At 40.0% G+C, this 23,431-nt stretch overlaps 1 protein-coding gene and 1 long non-coding RNA gene across 13 annotated transcripts in view; one reads left to right on the top strand and one right to left on the bottom strand.

Annotated features, from left to right (window-relative positions):
- Window positions 1–218: 218 nt before the first annotated feature.
- Window positions 219–23,431, bottom strand: part of LOC124291509 (septin-2B-like) — a 148,500-nt gene continuing 125,287 nt past the window's right edge. For 11 of the 12 annotated variants that reach the window (XM_046728503.1, XM_046728507.1, XM_046728504.1 and 8 more), the window contains 9 exons: window positions 16,874–16,997; window positions 16,457–16,591; window positions 14,741–14,858; window positions 9,925–10,026; window positions 8,937–9,082; window positions 8,165–8,263; window positions 3,703–3,778; window positions 2,150–2,268; window positions 219–1,082 (listed from right to left, as the gene is read on the bottom strand). In XM_046728503.1, the coding sequence (XP_046584459.1) occupies window positions 2,167–2,268; window positions 3,703–3,778; window positions 8,165–8,263; window positions 8,937–9,082; window positions 9,925–10,026; window positions 14,741–14,858; window positions 16,457–16,591; window positions 16,874–16,997 (902 nt within the window). In that variant the 3' untranslated portion in view covers window positions 219–1,082; window positions 2,150–2,166. The remainder of the gene's footprint in view (window positions 1,083–2,149; window positions 2,269–3,702; window positions 3,779–8,164; window positions 8,264–8,936; window positions 9,083–9,924; window positions 10,027–14,740; window positions 14,859–16,456; window positions 16,592–16,873; window positions 16,998–23,431) is intronic. The other variant, XM_046728500.1, reaches the window with a different exon arrangement.
- On the top strand, window positions 12,687–21,328 carry LOC124291510. The gene is made up of 3 exons (XR_006902229.1): window positions 12,687–12,840; window positions 19,546–19,551; window positions 21,317–21,328. It is a non-coding gene; the product is annotated as an uncharacterized LOC124291510 (long non-coding RNA).

The following is a 23,431-nucleotide window of genomic DNA, read 5'->3' as shown; positions in this document are numbered from 1 at the left end:
CACTGCAAACTTATCAGTTAGTGGTCCTGATGAATTTTCACTAGCCAGGAACCATAGGACCAGCGTAAATTTCGCACACTGCTCTTTCCAGAACAACTCAAAACAAAGATAATTACTTACTTAATAAGGTTAATAATAATAATAGGCCATTTATACAGCACCTTTCCACGTCACAGGGATATGCTCAAAGCCCTGTTAATGTTAATGTTTTTTTAAAATCCTTCATTTGAAACAGTTCGGCACCAACTCAGAGAGAAATACTTCCCAGTGTCAGCCTTGTACAATGAAAAAGTCTGTGCCAGAAACTCCTGAAACTTAGCCTACTGTGCACTGCATTTTAGTGTTATATGGTATTATATAAACTGATATTACTGGACTGAACAAAATTTCACTTGACATGTGCTCCTATCCTGACAGACTGCTATGTTGTGTAAAGTCTGAATAGTTTCGAATTTGAGTTAAAAGTTTAGGAATAGTCTGTTCTTGATCTGTAAAACAGTAAAATTGCAGGTGCTTGTTCTGTATTAACAGATTCCTGGCAAATTCCTTATTAATGGATCCAAGTTTGTGCATTAACTCACTTGCTAATCATGTTTCCCTGACATGTCGATATGTACATTCAGATTTTAAATACTTCACTATTTACGATTCAGTAACGGAAATTCAAACTAGTATTCTAGTAGGGATTTCTATTTTTGTCATTGGAAGATATGTAAATAAGCACAAATTCTTCAGCCGTCAACACATGGACATTATTCAACTTGTTATTCACACACTGACATCAGTGAAAATATGAACATGTTTGTGACGACGCTGCGTATGTTCGTACGGCACTGGACTCACATACAATTTGTTAATAATTGCACTTAACAACACTCATGGAATTCTACAAAAGAAAATACTGAAAGTTGGTTCAGACAAATAGAGAAACTTGTAGAATGCGTGTTGAAATCAAACACTCAAGACTTGACTAGCCAACTGGTTGATGAGAGAGATTTTGATTGGTCAGTGATGAGGATGATGGCATGACCTGACCAATCACAGCTCTTCGTATTACTTTTCATGTAAGATAAAAGCTGGACCTGAAACATAAAGAGAAAACATAAAACCTGAGATGCTAAGACCTATCTATATCACAGATGATTACCCTGTGTGTCAACCACAGGGGCTTGTAACACAAAAAACGGGCATCATATCATCACTGATGACCTTGATGCCATTATTTTGCATTACAAACCCGTGGCATAAACCAATTTTAGTTATCTGCCTTTGGAAGAATTGTCAGTTGTGTGTTGTAGGTAAAATGTGTGTAAATTTAAGAAATATCAAAGGATGTAATGCAGATTAGTAATGACTGAAACTGATTAGGTTTTCGCCAGAATATTCAACATCAGTGTTGGACACAAGAGACAGAATTGATGCCTGTCAGAGAACCACTGTCTACCAACTCCCAAAATTAGGAAAGTTCAGCTCAGTGTTGGAGCAAAGAGACAGAATTGATGCCTATCAGAGATGTCTACCACTTTGGTGAAACCCTTGATCAAGGTAAGCAACTCTTAACAGTGCTGTACGACGCTTGAGGTGACTGGGCCACCACACCTGATAATTGTTACCAACATTTAAAGAGCAGAAAAAACACATGTAATGCAACATAACAATGATTTGTGATTCTGGAAGTAATTTCAATCAGACAATTTCATTGTCAACTAGATCATCTTGATTTATAGGATTTCATTAAGGAGACCTCATATTTTCAATTTAAAAAGTTTATCATAGATTAGTTACCTGTAAATTTAATTTGAAGCCAAATGCAAAAGTGTGAGGTTTATAATGAGACAAATCCAGAGGCATTCAATCACAGTTGAAAACATACTAGATCTTCATTCAGCAATTACAGAAACAATGTGATCTGTTTGGTTATATCAGAAATAATTTGTGCCATGGCATTGGTTGAGCCTAATATGCTCAGTAGGCTGAAATCTTGAACTTAGGCAACAGTGAAAATCTCTTTTATTGATGTGTTTTCTGTGTGTATTGAAACCATAACTTTCACAATTATATTTGATCAAATCCAATGAGACACAAATTGTTTTAGGACATTTTCTGCTGAGGAGAAGAATATGCAACGAATGCAGTCACTTGTACACACCTGAGAACCAGCGTCAGTTACACATCGTGTGACTTGACGTCGCCATTCTGCTGTGGTGTCCCCTTCTGTGACTCCATCTCCTTCTGCATCTTCTGGATCATCTCCTGCATGCGGCGGATCTGAGGACGAAGCACAGGTGTGGTGAGGACATGGTACAGGTGAGGTGTTAGCATATGACACAGGTGAGGACACATGACACAGCATGGGTGAGGTGAGGACACATGACACAGGTGATGAGGACATATCACAGGGTGAGGTTAGACACATGACACAGGTGAGGACATGGTACAGGTGAGGTGTTAATATGACAGGTGAGGTGATGACAAACAACACAGGTGTTTCTGGTCAGGTCAGAAGAGGACACTTGACACAGGTGAGGTGAGGTGAGGTGAGGTGAGGTGAGGTATGTACACATGGCATAGGAGAAGTGACGTGACGACACGCAACAGGTGGAGTGAGGACAGACACACACCGTGTTACCGGGTGAGGTGAGAGCAGGACATTTTAACACATGGCAAAGAGGGAGGTGAGAACACACAACAAGGGTGAGGTGATGACACAACATAGGAGAGGTGAGATGAGGACACAGTACAGGTGAGGTGATGACACAACATAGGAGAGGTGAGGTGAGAACACAGGTGAGATGAGTACAGGTGAGGTGATGACACAACATAGGAGAGGAGAGGTGAGAACACAGGTGAGATGAGTACACGGTACAGGTGAGGTGATGACACAACATAGGAGAGGTGAGGTGAGAACACAGGTGAGATGAGTACACGGTACAGGTGAGGTGATGACACAACATAGGAGAGGTGAGGTGAGAACACAGGTGAGATGAGTACACGGTACAGGTGAGGTGATGACAAGGTTCAACATAAAAGGGTTTTAAATGTTGGGAGTCTACCCCTAATAATATGGTGAGGTGATGTGGGACACAGGTGAGATGAGAACACAACAAAGGTGAGGTGATGACACAACATATTCTTTTTGAGAGGTGAGGTGAGAACACAGGTGAGATGAGTATCAAACTCTTCGTACAGGTGAGGTGATGACACAACATAGGAGAGTTCAGGTGAGGTGAGAACACAGGTGAGATGAGTAGTAAAAGCTACAGGTGAGGTTGATGACACAACATAAGAGATTTATATATGAGGATTCATAATAAACACAAAGGTTGAGTCCATTTTGAATACTGTAGAGAATGAATTACACTTTCTATTTCTTTGTCCTACAGGTGGCAGGTGATGACACAATCAAATATAATGAGAAACTGTATTCAATGTTTCAGGTAAAAGCAACACACAATATAGATGATCTATTTACAACAAAGGTGAGGAGATTCATGACGTGTGTGTCGCATGTTGGATATGTTGTGAGAACATAGGTGAGATGAGTGCCTCTGGCCTTCAGGTGAGGTGATGACACAACATAGGAGAGGTGAGGTGAGAACACAGGTGAGATGAGATGAGTACACGGTGATGACACAACAAAGGAGAGGTGAGGTGATGACACAAGTCACCCCTCATATCTTTAGGGTTTCAAGATAAACTTACCTCTGCCTCCTTCTCAGACAACTGCTTCTCTCGGTCAGAGAAGTCCTTCTCTTGGCTTTCAGGTCTGCGTGATTTGCTGAAATAATATAATGCTATTAAACAGACATGCTCACTCTGACATGACCAACTGGTGTTATCTCCTGAGCAGCTTATGAAAGCAAGTGTATCATGCATAGGTGATATCACTAGCCATGCAAATCTAAATCTCAAACCAGAAAAAATTACCAAGCCAATTATCAGTTAATATGCTGAACAAGCTCAAATTCCAATAAACTGATTAAAGTAAATAAAACTTAATATGTATACTTAAATATAGTCAAATCCTGCAGGTCCGGTAATTATCTGGTTAAAGTGTGAGTGAGTTTGGTTTCTTGCTTTTAAACAATATAATATTTGTATCACGGTGGGAGGTAGCCCCAAGTGTACTGGTGTGCCATGTTTACCACTCGGGTTAAACCGATGAGCTTGGTGCTGACAAACCCAGAAACGTAATCAGGGCAAACTGGGATTTGAACCCAGAATCACAGCTTTCTGGCAGGCTCTGTGTAGAGACTAATGACGCCCCACACGCCAGTGCCACAGTGCCCAAATGGGTAAAAGAATTCAGCAAGCCAAAATAAGTAGATTGAATGCAATAGCATATAACTTGGAATATGAAAGGCTATATGAGTAAATACGTTCATGATGGAATGTATGAGATTAATATCTATGACACCATGATGGAATGATTTCCCATGTGCATACGAAAAGATTTAGTTCGTGAGCATCGTCACGACTTCACAGGTTTGTTTACATTTCTCCATTACACATGAATACACTAGCGATATGTGACGTTTCACCTTTAGGCCAGACCAATTTTATTTCTTGATTTACGGATTTTTGTCCTCAGAAAACCTAAAGGCAGGAGGGGAAAAAAACCAAAACCACCAGTCAAAGTAACATTCCTTTTGTATACTAAAAGTATTTTATTTTTGGCAAGTTATGAAGTGTATATGAGGCAGAAAACAATCAAATAATTTTTTTGTGTAAGTTTACATTCTTTGCCAATAAAAACATGAGGATTTTATTTTTGGAGCGGGGAAAATTAATTTGTATTTTTTTTCTTATTCTTGAAAAAATATGACCGGTGGATCCGTAAAACAAGAAATAAAATTGGTCTGGCCTTAGATAATTCTGTCTGTCGAGGAGCCTGATCCATACACGAACATTGCAGCAATCATTGCCTGACATAGGAGCAAGGTGTAGACCATTGTCATGTGAGAACATCTGTTGTTTGTGTGAATGAAATTAAAATGTCCTCACGAGACTCGCTGGTTATTACTGGCCACCACTCAAAGTCCCCCAACCCCTCTGATGGTGGAATGGAGTGTACACAAACCAGTGAAGTATTGAACATGGTCCATGAGTGATGTTGCTAATTATCAACAGTGATGACAATAACATTTTAGTCTTTGTATCAGTGCAGAATTTTTCAAGTTGAGTAATTTATTCAAGGTACAAGGGGAGATCACTATTGTCCGAATATCAAAATGTTAGTAAAACTATTTGTAGAAAGAAATATAATTTAATCATTTACCAATACAAAGAGCTCAAGTTAGGTCTCAATAATTCAAAAAATTTTGAACAATATTTTTTAAAACAAACATCTGATGTTTAATAGACAAAATCATTTCTACAAGTTATTAAAACTGGTGACTCCTACATCAAAAACAGTGAGTTGATGACTTAACAAAAGATGAAATACATGACCCATGGTGTTAAAAGATGATTACAGATGTTTAGAGAAATGATAATAAGTATGTTTTGTGTTTAAAAACTATTTGATACGCATCTACACAGGACTGAATAATATATTTTCCTGTTTTAAACCCATAGTTGATTGTGGAACGATAAATAGTAAATATGTAAAGGACAAACAAATTCACATCCAGCTTAACTATTTTATGTTCTGTTTCTAATTCTATTTTCATTAACCCTTGTCCAACTTGGTAGCACACTCTAAATTATGTTTGTTCGTTGTTTAATGCCGCACTCAGCAATATTACAGCTATAGGGCGTCAGTCTGTAAATAATCATCTCTGGACCAGAAAATCCAGTGATCAGCAGTGATCGATCTAAATTATGTAACCCACATTCCATATAGTTTAGTCCTATATAAAGGTTTTAGTTTAATATGTTACAAAGAAGTAGCTTTGTTCCCAATACATGCTAAAGATGGTTACCATGGTTACAAGCATACTGAATATTCATGAGTCGATGGGAGAATGAAGGAAGCAGAGATTAGTAGAACGAAGACACAGACACTATATGGATGATGCCACCTAGCTTACCATCATTATGAACGGAGGAGGGCAAACAGCACACACAATACCAGAACAGAAGAAAAGCAGAAATCCTGGGTTAATCTCATGTAGGTATTCATACGAACATTTTACTAATCATACTCGTTTTCAACAGAAAAAGGCTAAGCATTGAAAGACAGCAAACTAAGGTAGATAACTGCTGACTGTAAACTTGGTTTAAGCAAAAGCACTGAATTAGACACTGGCTGGCTTAACATGACAAAAGTTACAGGTAGATATCCCATAACCAATGCTGAGCTCTCATATAGTACAGGGCTATACATGAGGAAACAGTGGTGTATAACGTATTATGTCATACAACTTATTTCATAGGGAACCTTGTCATATTTCTTACATGATAATATACTAGAGCATACACCTCAGCATTAACAACTGACTTGATAATACAAATAAAAATAAACTTTCAAATTATGAAAAATTAATCATACTGCAAATAAAACATAACTCTAATATCCAAATTAGAAACCTGATTGACCTCTATTACTTTAAACAGCTTATATAGTTTAAATGTTATCTACTATAAATTGAAATACATATTCATACACATTTTTTACAACACAAAAACAAATATGAAATAAGGACGACCGGTTTGCATATCAGAACTTACAAGAAAGACTCCATTACCTGCTACAAACTAACCATGAACAGTGGAACCTTGCTTATCTGGACAGCATTGCTTTTGAGACAAATTAAACAAGGGAAAGATTATCAGTAGAATCATTTGTTTTCTATGGCCAGACCACATTGGTCTGTGTTTAATTGATGAACCCACATTAATTTTACCAGTAAAGACATTTACAACAAGTAACCTAACATAATTGAACATCTGTGACATATATACAAGGTTAGTTTTAGGGAGATAACATCATTCTTTTCCTAAGGGCATTATTTTTTTATATATGTGTTTCACGTAGCCACCAAATTCTGAACATGGGTCGGTCGGGGAAACCCCCCCAAAACTTGAAGACAAAATTACCTGAATAATGTTCCTGATTCTCATTTATTCTAATTCTTATTACAGTTTCTTGCATTCTCTGGACTTGTGGCAGCGACTGATTATAAGATAAACATTTCATATGACGAGGTGGTATGTTTAAAATTTCGAGTCGATGGTGTTGGAATGAAAAAAGTTTTTGGGGTGTGTGGGGGTGGGGTGGAGGCGGCAATAACATTAGAAGGGTCGGTTGGTCGATGAAAAAAAATAATAAATAAAACTGCTGCCCTGATACTGTAAGCCTGTAAAATGTTCAACTTCTCTCTGACCTCACACAAATATTTCTAAATTGACAAGGTCCAGATAAACGAGGTTCTCCTAAACAAAAAGGAGACTGGAAGGTTCTAACTATTTGCTCAACCAAAACAATGCCAGTTCACAGAGCACTCAAAATGACACTGAATATAAAGCAAGTAAATAACATGGCACAAAATAATAATTGGGAATAAATTTTGAATAATTTTTATTAACTGGCACTGAATATGTGAGCTTCTTGAGAGGGAGTAACCAACAATTCTTCAGTCCAAGGTTCCGAGCGAACACTACCACAGAAATGCTGTATATACAAGTAGATACAAAAACAGAGAGACTACCTCCTACTCTAACCAAGGCATGTAACCTGTACAACTCGATCTCATGTTTCGTGCAGGGTGCCATATCGGAGTTGTTTACAAGTTCCTGATGAACCTCTGGATGACACTGATGCACCCTGGGATAACCTCCACAAACCATCTCAGTGTACGACTATAACAAGCCTTTCTTCAAGTATAGTTCCTGTGCTGAGACAGGTCTGTGGAAGTGGACCAAGATGATTTTTTTACGGAATGTCATGAGTAAGTTTTGGAATGATAGATTGGAATTTGCAATGAAATAAAACAAATGAACAAAATAACAAAAATAATAAAATTTAAAATTTTGAGGATCAATTTTTTGGGTCCATACTGAATGGCTTTAGAAAGATTGTCCTTAATTATTTCAAACAAAATATCTCTGAATGGTGGCAAACAAATGTTTTAAATAACGTTGATCGTGGTTGTGAAGACAGCCGAGATGGCACCCTGATTTGACTAGGTGTGGGGAACAGCCAAAGGCCATGCATACATACTTGACTCGTTTCTGTGCACCACCTGTGGCTAACCTTTCTGCTCGGAAGTTCTCGTAGTGAATTTCTTGTGTCACTTCCTGTAAATCTTGCATATGTGTTCTGAAAGGAAGAGCGATGTGTGCAACAATTTCAGGATAAACAAGACTGATATTACCAAGGGACATAACTCTGACAGGTCTATGTGTATTTCTCAACGTCGGAATAATATTAATACAGATATTACCAAGGGACATAACTGACAGGTCTACATGTATCCTATGATGTGGTTAACACAAAAAGTGTTATTACCAAGGGACATAACTCTGACAGGTCTACATGTAGCCCATGATGTGGTTAACACAAAAAGTGTTATTACCAAGGGACATAACTCTGACAGGTCTACATGTAGCCCATGATGTGGTTAACACAAAAAGTGTTATTACCAAGGGACATAACTCTGACAGGTTTACATGTATCCTATGATGTGGTTAACACAAAAAGTGTTATTACCAAGGGACATAACTCTGACAGGTCTACATGTATGCGTAAAGTCTTATACTTCAATACAGAAATTTCCAAGGGACATAACTCTCACAGGTCTAGTAAGTCCATCCAGCCCACTTTCACTGAACATGCTGAACACAATTATTTATTTAATCTCTAAGAAACATTAGCATCCCTTAACAGAATATGAGTCCTGGTGGTAAGATCCGATAAACATAGGTTCACTAGGCTGGCAGTGATCATCATCTGGGCTACCACCCGTCTGTGGGGAGGAGGGTGCAACACTTACATGAGCATGGTCCTAAGTTTGATAAAATCACAGTGATCTGGGTTCTCCACTTCCACCACTCCCCAGGGGTACATGCGACCCCTGACCTTGCGACCTTTCACCTCGATGATTGTGTTAGCACCAACAACGGCAAATGGAACAGCTTGCTGAAATGACAGAAAACAAGAACAGATATGTACACATCATATCCTGACATTTTCTACTCTTTTAGGTTATCCTTCCCTTAATTATGACATGTTCAAACACCCTCCAAATATCGGATCCACTCGGACGAAAAAGGCTGTTTTTCAGAGGCCGAGAGGTCTGTGTTATACTGATTTTACGAAACTCTTGTAAGAATTTTTGTTGTTGCTTTCGCTCTTGCTCAGGAATGAAAGACTTCTGCACTTGTTTCATAAAATCAATATGGCATACCTTTAAACTAATTCCTATCTACAAACGGTCCAGTTCTGGTACATTTCTTTCAGCCTCATGGTAATAGGCAAGGTCAAAACACTGGAGTTTCAGTTTGTGGCCTTCTCAACATTCGAACACTCATTAGTTATCTCCCTTTCACCGTTCACCAAAATCTTGACAAACTAAATTTGCAGGTATTTCATCCAAGTTTTGACAAAAGTTAGAACAAAATAGATTTAAGGGGATCTTTCTCCAATACTTTATAATTTACTAATTTAGCTTGCATTATATGTGTTGTTGGAATGTAAAAAAACAAAACCATCCTAACTTATCAAGCAGTGAGTCGGTATATTAAGATACGGCAACTGTGAACGTGAGAAGAACTTGTGGTTGATACTGTGATGCAATATATATCTTCATAGGGCTGCTATAGGGGGCCTCTACTGCTCTCTAATCCTTAAGGTGAGACAACCAGAAAGGTTACTGGGGACCTATTTTGTCCTGACCAGAGAGACAAGTGCAGCCCAACAATCCCCAAGAGGTGATCCCCAGGTCTAAGACCAAGGCTAGAAGGGGCACCTGCTGCACTGACCTTGAGCTGTCGACACTGTTCCTTGTAGTCCTCATCCTCATCCGAGTCACAGTCAGGAAGAGGGTAGATGTTGATCCCATTCTCATCTATCTGGTCCAAGATCTGCAACAACACAATCAACATCAACAGGCGAAGTGTCAGTCAAACAAAACAACTGACTGACTAAGTTTGGTTTTACGCCGCTTTTAGCAATATTCCAGCAACATCACGGCAGGGGACACCAGACATGGGCTTCACACATTGTACCCATGTAGGGATTCCAACCCGGGTCTTTGGCCAAACAAAACAAAGTAAGTAAGTTAGTTCATGTTATCATAGCAATGACAAAATGTATAGTATTTGCAGAAGTGTCTTGCATGTCACTAACAACAGTATCAGCAAACAAGTCGAGGATTTTAATGTTTCATTTTACATTTTTGCCCAGAAATCTTAAAATATCCCTGAATATTAAGAAATAAGGACATTAAGAGAAAAAAGAATAACATTTGTTCTGAATTTGTCTTCAAAGAGCTCAATGTTTGGAATCCCAGATAAAACCTCAATGATCAATTAACCCTTTGTTTCCAAGACTTCCAAATCTGATTCAAAGGCTAAGTAAATACAGTTTTTTAATCAGTTGATTCAAGGATAATCATAATTAAATATTCTGATTTTGGCCAGAGTACATTTCTGTATGCTGAAACATACCGGAGGTACTTATCTGTAGCACCCCTGCCAACAACAACCCATTGAGCTTAAATAACAGTAAACACTAAAGAAGTCCATTCCGTAGTCTGTTTCAGTCCCGCTGAAGGGGTCGTTGTCGGCACAGGTACTACAGATATGTACCCCAGGTACGCTTCTGTATACAGATATGTACCCTAAACAAAGTCAAAATACAGAAACGTACCCGGTACCCTAAAAGGCGGACGAGTCCATATTCCTCAATCCAAAACCGAAACTGCATGTAGTTGTTCCCGTTCAACTGATTGCGAGTGGTATTCATATGCATCACGAAATATCCGTTACTGTGTATTCTCATTACTTACATAACACAATCAAATGTATCTAATACAACAGTATGACAGTTCCGGTCAAGAATACGACACAATGGGATGGAATCGTCCTAGGGTATGTTTCTGTATTCTCATTATGGCCAAGGTACGTTTCTGTATACAGAAACGTACCTGGGGTACATATCTGTAGTACCCGTGCCGACAACGACCCCTTCAGCGTCAGTCCCTGAACCATATATTTTTCTTTCAGCCCAGCAATGCCTGTAAATGAAGCAAGTCTAGATTTCCGCAGGTTCTGAATCTTCCATCTGCGGGCTCCTTTTCCTTTTAAATGGAGCTATTGTTTCTGTCAGAGTTATACATTAGTCTACCCATTCATGAACACTTCCAGCCACATGGCCTGGAGAATGTCTGCTATCTAACCAGGAGGCTTTCAGTGAGGATGATAACAGGCCCCATGGAGAGTTATTTCCATCACACAGTCAACACACTTCCACATGTGCCATGGTCACTGCAATAGATCGGCTGACATTATCAGCTGCTGGAGAATGAACCTCATTCACCAGTTTCACACAGGACCTCTTCGCCTGTCTCCATGACCTTAGGGAAGAACTGGAAAAAGAATCCCTCTCAAGAATGATTTTTACATTTTACTTTCGGCCCAGCAATGTCTGTAAATTAAGTAAGTCTAGATTTCTAGGTTCTAGATCTGCCATCCCCATTGAAATATAAGAGGGAATTTCTCAAGTTTTGAACCATTAAGCATGTCTAGATTTCTAGGTGCTGGATCTCCCAATGCCATTGAAATTTAAGAAAGAACGGCTCACATATTTTGAAGTCTTGACTACCTCAGCTGACATTATGTCATCGGTTCCCAATTCCACAGATCAATGCTCATGCTGTTGATCACTGGATTGTCTGGTCCGCTCGATTTTTTACAGACTGCCGCCATATAGCTGGACTATTGCTGAGTGCGGCGTAAAACTAAACTCACTCACTCACTCACTCAGCTGACATCACACCTTGTTCTGGGCTCCAACTGGATTTCAGTTCTTGCTTTGTAGATTTATATTTCTAAAAGAGTCAACTTTTATTTTTAGGATGAAATGTTAGCTGAAGGAGGACTGTGAATATTGGGATATTTGTGTAGTACAAAGACAACATTCCTTTGATAATGTGGCACAGCTGAGGAGATTACACATTTCTTATTTGTAATGTACACCTTTTATGTTGTCTCTCAGACCGGCGCTTCAGTATCATCAGCCAACAAACTGAGTTAAATGCAGGTGATCTTAACTGCTTGATCCTGATAAGGCCATGCTTCTGGCATTAGTGTTGTTTAAGTGAGAAAAATCTTGAAGCTTTCCAGAGCCCGCTGGCAGGTGACAGAAGAACCATTTGGCCGTCTGAAATCTGTGACTGTCATAAGAGACACAATCATCGACCAGTGTCAGTTGTGTAATTACATAAATACCCCTTATGTAGATTGTCAGTGTAAAACATCAACTCACAGGAGAGAGAGTGAGTGAGTGAGTGAGTCTGGCTTTACACCAGCTAGTATAGTACTATATCATGCAGGGATTACCTTGAGTCCTGTATTTGAGGGTCCCTGGGACTCATGCTTATAATTTTCAGGGGTCCTGGACAACAAAATGGGGTCCCACACACTTAAATATTATTACTAATACTGTTATTGTATTGCGTATCATGATCGTCACATTGTTACAGTAATTAAATTGCAAATAATACCATAACCCAGCTAGTAGCAAACTCAGTGATAACTTATTGTTACTTGATTGGAATTTTTAGAGAAGTATTTGGACTTTTTCTGCATCCCAGTTGATGAGCTAATAAATTTCGTTGCGTCCATTTTCAATTTTTATGCGTAAAGGACGCAGGAATTTGCGTCCTGTAAATCCCTGTATCATGGCATGTACAGTGAGTCACAGTCTGTCTCATAGTCCCTGAACCACATTATTTTCCCTACTGCCTTGCCCTCCTGCAATGCTAAAGCCGTAAATAAAGCAAGTCTAGATTTCCTCAGGTTCTGAATCTCTGGTCTCCCTGGGGCTCCTTTTCAATTTAAATGGGTTTGTTTGTTACTATCAAAATTAAATATATTCACAGACTAAGCGTTTGTCTAAGTGAGTGAGTCAGTCAGTCTGGCTTTACACCAGCTAGTATAGTATTCAGGTTATATCATGGTATGTACAGGACAAAGACCATAAAGCAATGCAGGTCTCGGATGCTTGCCACCGAAACCAATGCACATAATAAACGTAGAAACATAATCACATCAAACTGGGATTCAAACCCACTATCTACATTTTTGGACTACCCATCTAGACCATCTGTGTCCCCCTCAGTTGACGAAAAATATATTGAACATACATACGTTGACCTGTAACAAGGATATATAATTGCATGTTGTCATAGGTCTACAGGAGGCCAAGCTTCCTGTTGGGAAGGAAATCGCCACAAATATCTACAGCTTGTTCCGTGTTGAAGGAATTGATTCCCCCAGATTCCTAGAAACTGTTTAAACATACTTGACCCGTGTGAACCATTCCTATCTCGCTTACATGTTGTCTACGTGTCACTTCCATGGAAACAGGGCGACATTACTTAACTATGATGTCTTTTAGTGGCATTTAGAAGTTGTTACAGATGACCAAGATATTTTATGGATTTAAGGTTCTTTATTCTTTCCCACACAACGTTTCGGGATCATTACAGATCCCTTCATCAGGTGAAGTAATGAAATGTAATGATCCCGAAACGTTGTGTGGGAAGGAATAAAGAAGCTTAAATCCATAAAATATCTTGGTCATCACTTAACTAGTTTACCACAGTCGTGGGTTCCTCCATCCAGTCTAAATCACTGCAGGACTTACAAGAGCATGAATGATCAAACTGACGTAATTCCATCTCATTTAAGTTTCTATTATTTGTAGTATTTTGTACTGTTTCATACCATTTTATACCATCTCATAATAACTTTATTATTTTGTGATATGGACAAAAAGAAATAGTAAATGTGTTCCCAGCAGTACATCTCTTTAGTTACCATGAAGAATTTTTTTTTCAGGGAATATTTATTCACTGCTTAGTACTAACCCCCAAACATTAATATTTTAAGGATCCTGATGTTATTTGCCCATGAAAGATTTTTGTTCATGAAATTAACAATAAAGAACAGTAAAATGATAAACTTTGACAACTAATCATTTGCAGAGATGCCAACCCTAATTTAGCCCAATTAGTATTTTAGCCAAAAACTGATGCAAAACTTTGTATTTTTGGGCCAAATTTAGTAATAACCTTTCCAAAGAATTTTCATATTTCATACAGAATATATAGATATTCTAAGACCTTGTTATTAACATTGTACTCACCTAAATCAGTATCAAGTATCCACTTATAGCTTGATACTGAATAAAATGTGGTTGCAATTTATTGTGTATGGTACATATGCTATTGATATATGCTAATTCAATGGGTTTTTAAAAAAAAATTCGTATATTTTTACTGCTACCGTAGTCGCGTATTTTGTGTTGTTTTTTCGTAAGGAATACGATAAAATCGTATGAGTTGGCATCTCTGCATTTGGGATGATCCAATCATCATGAGTTATGACTAATTCCGATCCATTGTACCTCTAAGAGGCGATATAAATAATATACAGCTGCATCACTGCAGATGGTTGTGGGAAGTGTCAAGTGTATCACTTCCCCCAATGAATTCCTAACTTTGCACATCCTCTTTCAAACCAAATTTCTGCTGTAATGTCAAGATGGCGGAAACCCTCTCTGTGCACTTACCCGTCGCTTGAGCGTTAACACTTCCTGTTTTGTGAGCGTGTCAGCTTTAGCTATTACTGGGACGATGTTGACCTTGTGGTGTAGTGCCCGCATAAAAGATACGTCGAGAGGTTTCAATCTGCAGTGAGAAAAAGCAAAGTCAATACATGTAGAAACAAAAATTTTCTCAAGTGCATAAAACAATTTCAGCATTGTTTAGGTTAGCTGTGTTTTGTCTATAAATCTTTCTATTTAGGAAGATGCTGCAAACTGTTGAGAAACAACAAGTGGGAGAGGGACTCCTGTTCCTGCCACAGTTGGCTATACTCTGGCGACATGACTGGCTGACTGAGTTTGGTTTTACGCCGCTATTAGCAATATTCCAGCAACATCACGGCTGGGGACACCAGGAATGGGCTTCACACATTGTATCCATGTAGGGATTCGAACCCGGGTCTTCGGCGTGACGAGCCAACGCTTTAACCACAAGTCTACCCCACTGCCCACTAGCGACATGAAGGCCAGTGACACTACAGAAGCTGCACAGTTTGACAACCACTTTTAAGTAGTAAAATCCTACGACAAGAAAGAATTTTTAATCAAGCTCACACTATAAAAGATGTGTGTGCAATTGAGCATGTATGTGTTGAGTATTTCATACTGTTGCTGGTGAGCATCAGAACACATGGACACCTACCTGTGTCCTGAAGAGAATCTGAACACATGGACACCTACCCATTTCCTGAAGAGTATCCGAACACATTGACACCTAGCCATGTCCTGATGGGTATCCGAACACATTGACACCTACCCATGTCCTGAAGGGTATCTGAACACATTGACACCTAGCCATGTCCTGAAGGGTATCCGAACACATTGACACCTACCCATGTCCTGAAGGGTATCTGAACACATTGACACCTACCCATGTCCTGAAGGGTATCTGAACACATTGACACCTACCCATGTCCTGAAGGGTATCTGAACACATAGACACCTAGCCATGTCCTGAAGGGTATCTGAACACATCACCTACCCATGACAACACTACACCTATGTCCTGATGGGTATCTGAACACATTGACACCTACCCATGTCCTGAAGGGTATCTGAACACATCGACACCTACCCATGTCCTGAAGGGTATCTGAACACATCGACACCTACCCATGTCCTGAAGGGTATCTGAACACATTGACACCTACCCATCTCCTGAAGGGTATCTGAACACATTGACACCTACCTATGTCCTGAAGGGTATCTGAACACATTGACACCTACCCATGTCCTGATGGGTATCTGAACACATTGACACCTAGCCATGTCCTGATGGGTATCTGAACACATTGACACCTACCCATGTCCTGAAGGGTATCTGAACACATTGACACCTACCCATGTCCTGAAGGGTATCTGAACACATCGACACCTACCCATGTCCTGAAGGGTATCTGAACACATCGACACCTATCCATGTCCTGAAGGGTATCTGAACACATTGACACCTACCCATGTCCTGAAGAGTATCCGAACACATTGACACCTACCCATGTCCTGATGGGTATCTGAACACATTGACACCTACCCATGTCCTGATGGGTATCTGAACACATTGACACCTACCCATGTCCTGAAGGGTATCTGAACACATTGACACCTACCTATGTCCTGAAGAGTATCCGAACACATCGACACCTACCCACGTATTGAAGGGTATCTGAACACATTGACACCTACCCATGTCCTGAAGGGTTGATGAAGTAGAAGCAGGAGTGGACGCGGTTGTCGATGATGTGTCTTCTGTTCAGCCCGCTCTCATCTTGTAGGTACCTTTCAAACTGGTCGTCAACATACTGGATGATTGGCTTGAAGCTGAAAAACACAAGCACACACTAAATTCTACAACAACAATTGTGTTAAAACAGCATAGGACTGTGGAACACAAGAAGCGAAAACAGTTTTGTTTTACCAAGTATCATTAATAATCAGTAGGGTAAAGGTAATTTGATGTGAAAAACTGTATAATGATATAGCTGAGAGTAGGCTACTTGAGCTGAGAAGCAGACAGGTATAGGCTGCCAGAACAAAGAATGTGATTACAACGGCGAGGGAGGATATAGGGTCTGTCAGAGAGACCAGCTATTCAATGCTGACCAGTCTTGTGAGTTCAATGAGTCTCCGAATCCTGGCGTGTCCACGACAGTCAACCTCAGCTTCACTCCCCGCTCTTCAATCTCCACGGTGGAAGCATCAATCTTTACAGTTTGCTGGATTTTTTCTGCAATAAACAATATGGAAATAAATTGAAGAAGTACAGTATACTACACAATCAAGGCTGCGTCAAGCAGTACAGACTTGGAGCAAGGCTACATCAAGCAGTACAGACTTGGAGCAAGTCTACATCAAGCAGTACAGACTTGGAGCAAGGCTACATCAAGCAGTACAGACTTGGAGCAAGTCTACATCAAGCAGTACAGACTTAGAGCAAGTCTTGGAGCAAGGCTACATCAAGCAGTACAGACTTGGAGCAAGTCTACATCAAGCAGTACAGACTTGGAGCAAGTCTACATCAAGCAGTACAGACTTGGAGCAAGTCTACATCAAGCAGTACAGACTTGCAGCAAGTCTACATCAAGCAGTACAGACTTGCAGCAAGTCTACATCAAGCAGTACAGACTTGGAGCAAGTCTACATCAAGCAGTACAGACTTGGAGCAAGTCTACATACATCAAGCAGTACAGACTTGGAGCAAGTCTACATCAAGCAGTACAGACTTGGAGCAAGGCTACATCAAGCAGTACAGACTTGGAGCAAGTCTACATACATCAAGCAGTACAGACTTGGAGCAAGTCTACATCAAGCAGTACAGACTTGGAGCAAGGCTACATCAAGCAGTACAGACTTGGAGCAAGTCTACATACATCAAGCAGTACAGACTTGGAGCAAGGCTACATCAAGCAGTACAGACTTGGAGCAAGTCTACATACATCAAGCAGTACAGACTTGGAGCAAGTCTACATACAAGCAGTACAGACTTGGAGCAAGTCTACATCAAGCAGTAAAAACTTGGAGCAAGTCCACATCAAGCAGTACAGACTTGGAGCATCTACATACATCAAGCAGTACTGACTTTGAGGAAGTCTACATCAAGCAGTACAGACTTGGAGCAAGGCTACATCAAGCAGTACAGACTTGGAGCAAGTCTACATACATCAAGCAGTACAGACTTGGAGCAAGGCTACATCAAGCAGTACAGACTTGGAGCAAGGCTACATCAAGCAGTACAGACTTGGAGCAAGTCTACATACATCACGCAGCAGTACAGACTTGGAGCAAGGCTACATCAAGCAGTACAGACTTGGAGCAAGTCTACATCAAGCAGTACAGACTTGGAGCAGTCTACACCAAGCAGTACAGACTTGGAGCAAGTCTACATCAAGCAGTACAGACTTGGAGCAAGTCTACATCAAGCAGTACAGACTTGGAGCAAGTCTACATCATCAAGCAGTACAGACTTGGAGCAAGTCTACATCAAGCAGTACAGACTTGGAGCAAGTCTACATCAAGCAGTACAGACTTGCAGCAAGTCTACATCAAGCAGAACAGACTTGGAGCAAGTCTACATCAAGCAGTACAGACTTGGAGCAAGTCTACATCAAGCAGAACAGACTTGGAGCAAGTCTACATCAAGCAGTACAGCAGTCGGTGCAGACTGCAGTGAAACTGATCTCTGACATGGAGGATGTAGACAAGTGTGAAGGAATGTGAGACTATCAAGTCCATCAAGCACCTGCTGTTGGTACATGCCAGTCTTCAACACATGGCGGCTGGCACACGTTGATACAGGCAAGCCACACAAATGTCAAAACAAAAATATTGCTCAATTGCTTTTCTCGAGCAAAACAATCCATATCACCTGCACACTGTCTGTGTTAAGAGTGACATGAGGTGAAATGGGGTTTAACATTGGTCGCAGGTGTGTACATCTTTCTGTTTGTAATTGTTCGGATCCATGCTTGAAACATCACAGGAATATTTTTTATCTGAGTCAATAACAGTAAATAACACTGTTGTCTAACACCAGAATGGTAGAAGCCTGTTAATAGTCCAGTTGAGACAAACCTGCGGTTGATATCATGAGCAGTGTTATCAGGCTCGGCAATTCCACTTGTCCGCTCGTATTGACGAGTAAAATTCAGGCAAGTGAAAAACATAATTTGCTTGTCCAGAGGACGAGTAAGTTTTCTGATCCATAAGTAACATTTTTCTTTCTCATTGAAGTTCAGCTATCTTAAATGGTGAACGAATTCAATTTTGTCAAAGATTTTGTACAGAAGACAAAGTAAGTAATGTTTATTGTAGTTTTATTCCAAGCAAACATTTTGAAATAAAATAATTTAAATTTGTATTCATTGTGATGCATGATCTAAGAGGAAAGTACAAGTTTAGAAGGACGAGTGGAAAGTTCATATTACTTGCCTGCATGGCGAGTGCAGATTTTTGAATTTTTATATACCATGGAAGTATATGCCTTCACAAGTAACTAGGTCTGACCACCTGATACATTTAATCACTTTTAATTGTGAGGTGAGCTGAGGTTTAACGTCGCACTTAGGAATATTTTCCTCATATGACGACGTGCATGCATGTGTATGTATATGTGCGGCTGCTTGTACATGCCCAGACTTAAGCTGGTTTTATAGTGCTAGCTCACTGAGATACCTCGCCGCAGTACCTTATTTGAACGTCTTTTGGTGTGATGCGGCCGGGGATCGCGACCTTCACTTTTAATTACCAGTACTGACTCCGAACTCTTGTGTAAGAAGGCTGCAGTGGTGCAATAGCTTGGACTGGCATATGAAGCGGATACGTCAAATCGAAGAGGATAATTTACTTTTTTTCTGCAGTTGTTGGGAAGATTCTAACATACATTATGATATTCTGTACCTTGTTGTTATCTGTGAGTTGTTAACCTGACTTTATAATAGTTTTTTCTCAGCAACTGTAAACAGAGTAACCTGTTAACGTTATGTTTGACACCGAGACATTGAAATAACGTCTGAAGTGATATGAAAAGCATGGTCACTCATTCTTTGTTTGAAATTATCAATGTTTGACCAGATCACCATGGAAACAAGACTGTTAAGACAATGAGCACCAGAGTGTACATAAAGGTGACCAGTCTGCAGCAGCTGTTTGAGGAGAGGCAGTTTGTAATTACAGTCATCCATCACTGGTCACAGGTCAGTGGGTGGTCAGTGGCATGGATCAGTTGGTCTGTTAACCGAGATCCTGCTGATAGACAGCCAAGAGCTACTCAGTTCTAGGGGGCTCTCAGGGGGAACAACTAGACTACAACATCACTGATACTACTCCACTTTTCATAGGGATAAGCTGATGATAAAAGTGGGGGGCATTGGTTTTTGCTTCAGGGTCTGTACGCGTTTTAGCAATAATCCAGCAACATCATGGTGGGTGACACCAGAAATTCACGTGTGGTGACACCAGAAATGGGCTTCATACATTGTACCCATGTGGGATTGAACCCAGTTCTTCAGCATGATGAGCAAACGCCTTAACCACTAAGCTGCCCTATCGCCCCTCCTGCTGATAGACAGCCAAGACCTACCCAGTTCAACGGGGCTCTCAGAGGGAACAGATATACATATATACCACTCCACTTTTGATAGGGATACTTCCATGATGCACAAAATTGATTCTCATGTGCCAACTGTGCATTTGAATAAACAGGCATAAAACAATCCCTAACAAAAGTTGAGTCATATACATAGCTGTATTCCTCCAATGAGTGAAGATGAATATCTTTTTGAAAGAGAGAACAAAAGGGGTCAAACAAAAAGAGTAAAATAAAGAGAGAAAAGAAATACCCCCTGAACAATTTTTCCAATCTAATTTAATTTTAAAATATATCAGAAAACACTTAAGATCATTATTCTTACAAAACAGACTGTTTGTGTGCTAGATAGTACCTTGTCATTTCAAAAAGCAAATAATAAACAACAATAATACCTCTAGAAAAGTTGGCTAAAACACTTCTGAGCTGCTATCAAAACATATTAATTTGCGAGTACAGCTAACAAGGAAATCCATGACTCCATGATGCAGTGCGTCATCCCACACTGAGGCAAGCACATATGCCTACAGCAACAAAATCAACATATTATTAAAAGTTGTTTACAGGCAGTGTTCTGGTGGTCACAAGGTGCAGGTTATAGTTATTTAATCCCTGCCTGATGCTTATAATTACACATCTGGTTTATACTTACATAGGATCGGCCCAACAACTACCTTTACTGGCAACGTGCATCAGATGGCTTACGTATGTTTATGTTCATTTTGCAGGCACCTCCAGTTAAAGTTTCCAGCAAGTTCATTATTTTATGTCAAAGACCTAAATGGGTCCTAACATGTTTTGTTGTACATGTATTTCATGTATCAGATGAAAGGATTGTTCAGAGTTCCTTTCTAATCTCTTTCGAAAATCAATCAAACCAAACTGTTAATATTAGACTAAGAGTTAGTCTCTAAGACTAAACTAATATATTCAGATATGTTTAGCAACAAATGTCTTTTAAGGATAACAAAAAGAAGTCCAGAGAAGACCTGTAGCAATCTAGAAGTGCCACAGTATGGTTGACTCGCTTGGAATTTTCTGATATTTTTTTCCACAGGATTGTAGGAGAGTGAGTGAGTGAGTGAGTTTAGTTTTCACGCTGATATCTCACGCTTTTAGCAATATTCCAGCAATATCACGGCGGAAACCAGAAATGGGCTTCACACATTGTACCAATGTAGGGGAATCGAACCCAGGTCTTGGTGACAAGCGGCAGCAACGCTTTAACCACTGAGCATGTACGCTACCCACACCCTGTAGGAGAGAGGGGTGATGGGGCAACCAAGTGGTTTAAGTGTTTGTCATACTGAAGAACCAGGTTTTATTCCCATTGGTTGGTACAAAGGTGTCTGGTGTCCCCTGGCGAGATATTGCTCAGTTTGTAAAACCTACCTTATTAAGCACAAACAGTGAAACTTCAGAAAAAGCAGGAGTGAGTATTTTTAGGTTTTGTATCTTTAGTTTGTATCACTGAGCTGTGCTTATAACGTCTGATATTGCTAAAATGTTGATGCACGTCATCGCAGCCCAGTTGGTTAGAACCAATGAAGTACCATGTTACAACTGGTCTTCAGCAACCCATGCTTGTCATAAGGGGGGTGACTAAGGGGATCAGGTTGTTAGACTCCGCTGACGTGGTTGATACATGCCGTAGTATCACAACTGCTTAGACCGATGCTCATGCTTCAACTGACGAACAAATGTGTCTGCCTCCAAGCATGGTATAGTATGATTCACACATCCAATAGGCTGACTGACTGACTGAGTTTGGTTTTTACGCCGCTTTTAGCAATATTCCAGCAACATCACGGCGGGGGACAACAGAAATGGGCTTCACACATTGTGCCCATGTGGGGATTCAAACCCGGGTCATCGGCGTGACGAGCCAACGCTTTAACCATTAGGCTACCCCACCGCCCCACATCCAATAGGACTACATTCAGCTGTGATCATAAGCTACTTTAGACACTGCCTAGTGAAGAGAGTGAGATATTAGTCACGACACACAGTACAAATACTGTCCGGATGAATCATGTCTTTTCAGTGCAGCAGACAGAAAGCCACACAATTAATTCTTTTCTCACCATTAATCAATACCATTCATTCATGTCGTATTTATAACCAAATGTCACGATAACCTTGGCTGAATACTGATTTCCTAACAACAAATTACAAGTGTATGCCAGCAGATGGTCAGTCTTTGCAGATCAATTTGATTTGATTAACCATTACAGATGATAATCAAATACTGGTATCCCACAGCTGCCATATTGGTCTGAGAGAATACTGATTTCCTAAGTACAATTTAAAAGTCTACAGATGGTCATTGTGATGTCGAATAATGTGAACTTAGCAACAACCAAGGTGATCATCACTGCCATACCTAAACAAAGGCTTGTGTCAGTCTAAGCGCTATTTTCGTTTTGCACAACAGCACTCAGTTACTGCATGTGTTTGTTTATCCTTTACACTAGACAATCAAGCACTGCTATATCAGTGTATGAAATAAGCCAAAAACCCAGCCTGACATCAGGGCTGGTAACTTCAAAATGTTACCAGCCAAAATGGATTTAACCAGACCAGACACCAAGATATGAATCTACTGATATGTATGGAATATCTAAAAAATTTACCAGACCATCAGGCTGGCTAGCTGTCAATTTAGACCGGCCATCAGAAATCTAGCCCATCTCGGGGGGTCGGACGGGCCTTATTTCATACACTGGCTATACCATGCCCATAATCTTGGAATGAAAGAATACTTATTTCCTCACCACAAATTACATGTCTATATCAGAAGATGCTCAGTCGCTGTATGAAAATTTTGGTTTATACATTACATCTAACATTCAAACAGTGGCTTCCCCAAAGAGAACTGATTTCCTAACCACACATTCCAAGTGTGTGCCAGCAGATGGTCAGTCTTTGTACATCAGTTTGGTTAACCATTATGGAAGACAATCAAACAGTGGCATCATACAGCCTTGTCACTTTGGACTGACCGAACAGCATGAAGGGCACATGATCAATGTGTGGTAAGAAACAAAGACATATCAATGATGGTCACATATTGAGCA

The sequence above is a fragment of the Haliotis rubra genome, unplaced genomic scaffold, assembly GCF_003918875.1.
Source record: "Haliotis rubra isolate DU_JTF1 unplaced genomic scaffold, ASM391887v1 Scf493, whole genome shotgun sequence".
Classification (NCBI taxonomy): Eukaryota; Metazoa; Mollusca; class Gastropoda; order Lepetellida; family Haliotidae; genus Haliotis; species Haliotis rubra.
The sequence above is the reverse complement of the archived record's forward strand: the minus strand, read 5'-3'. Positions and strand labels throughout refer to the sequence as shown.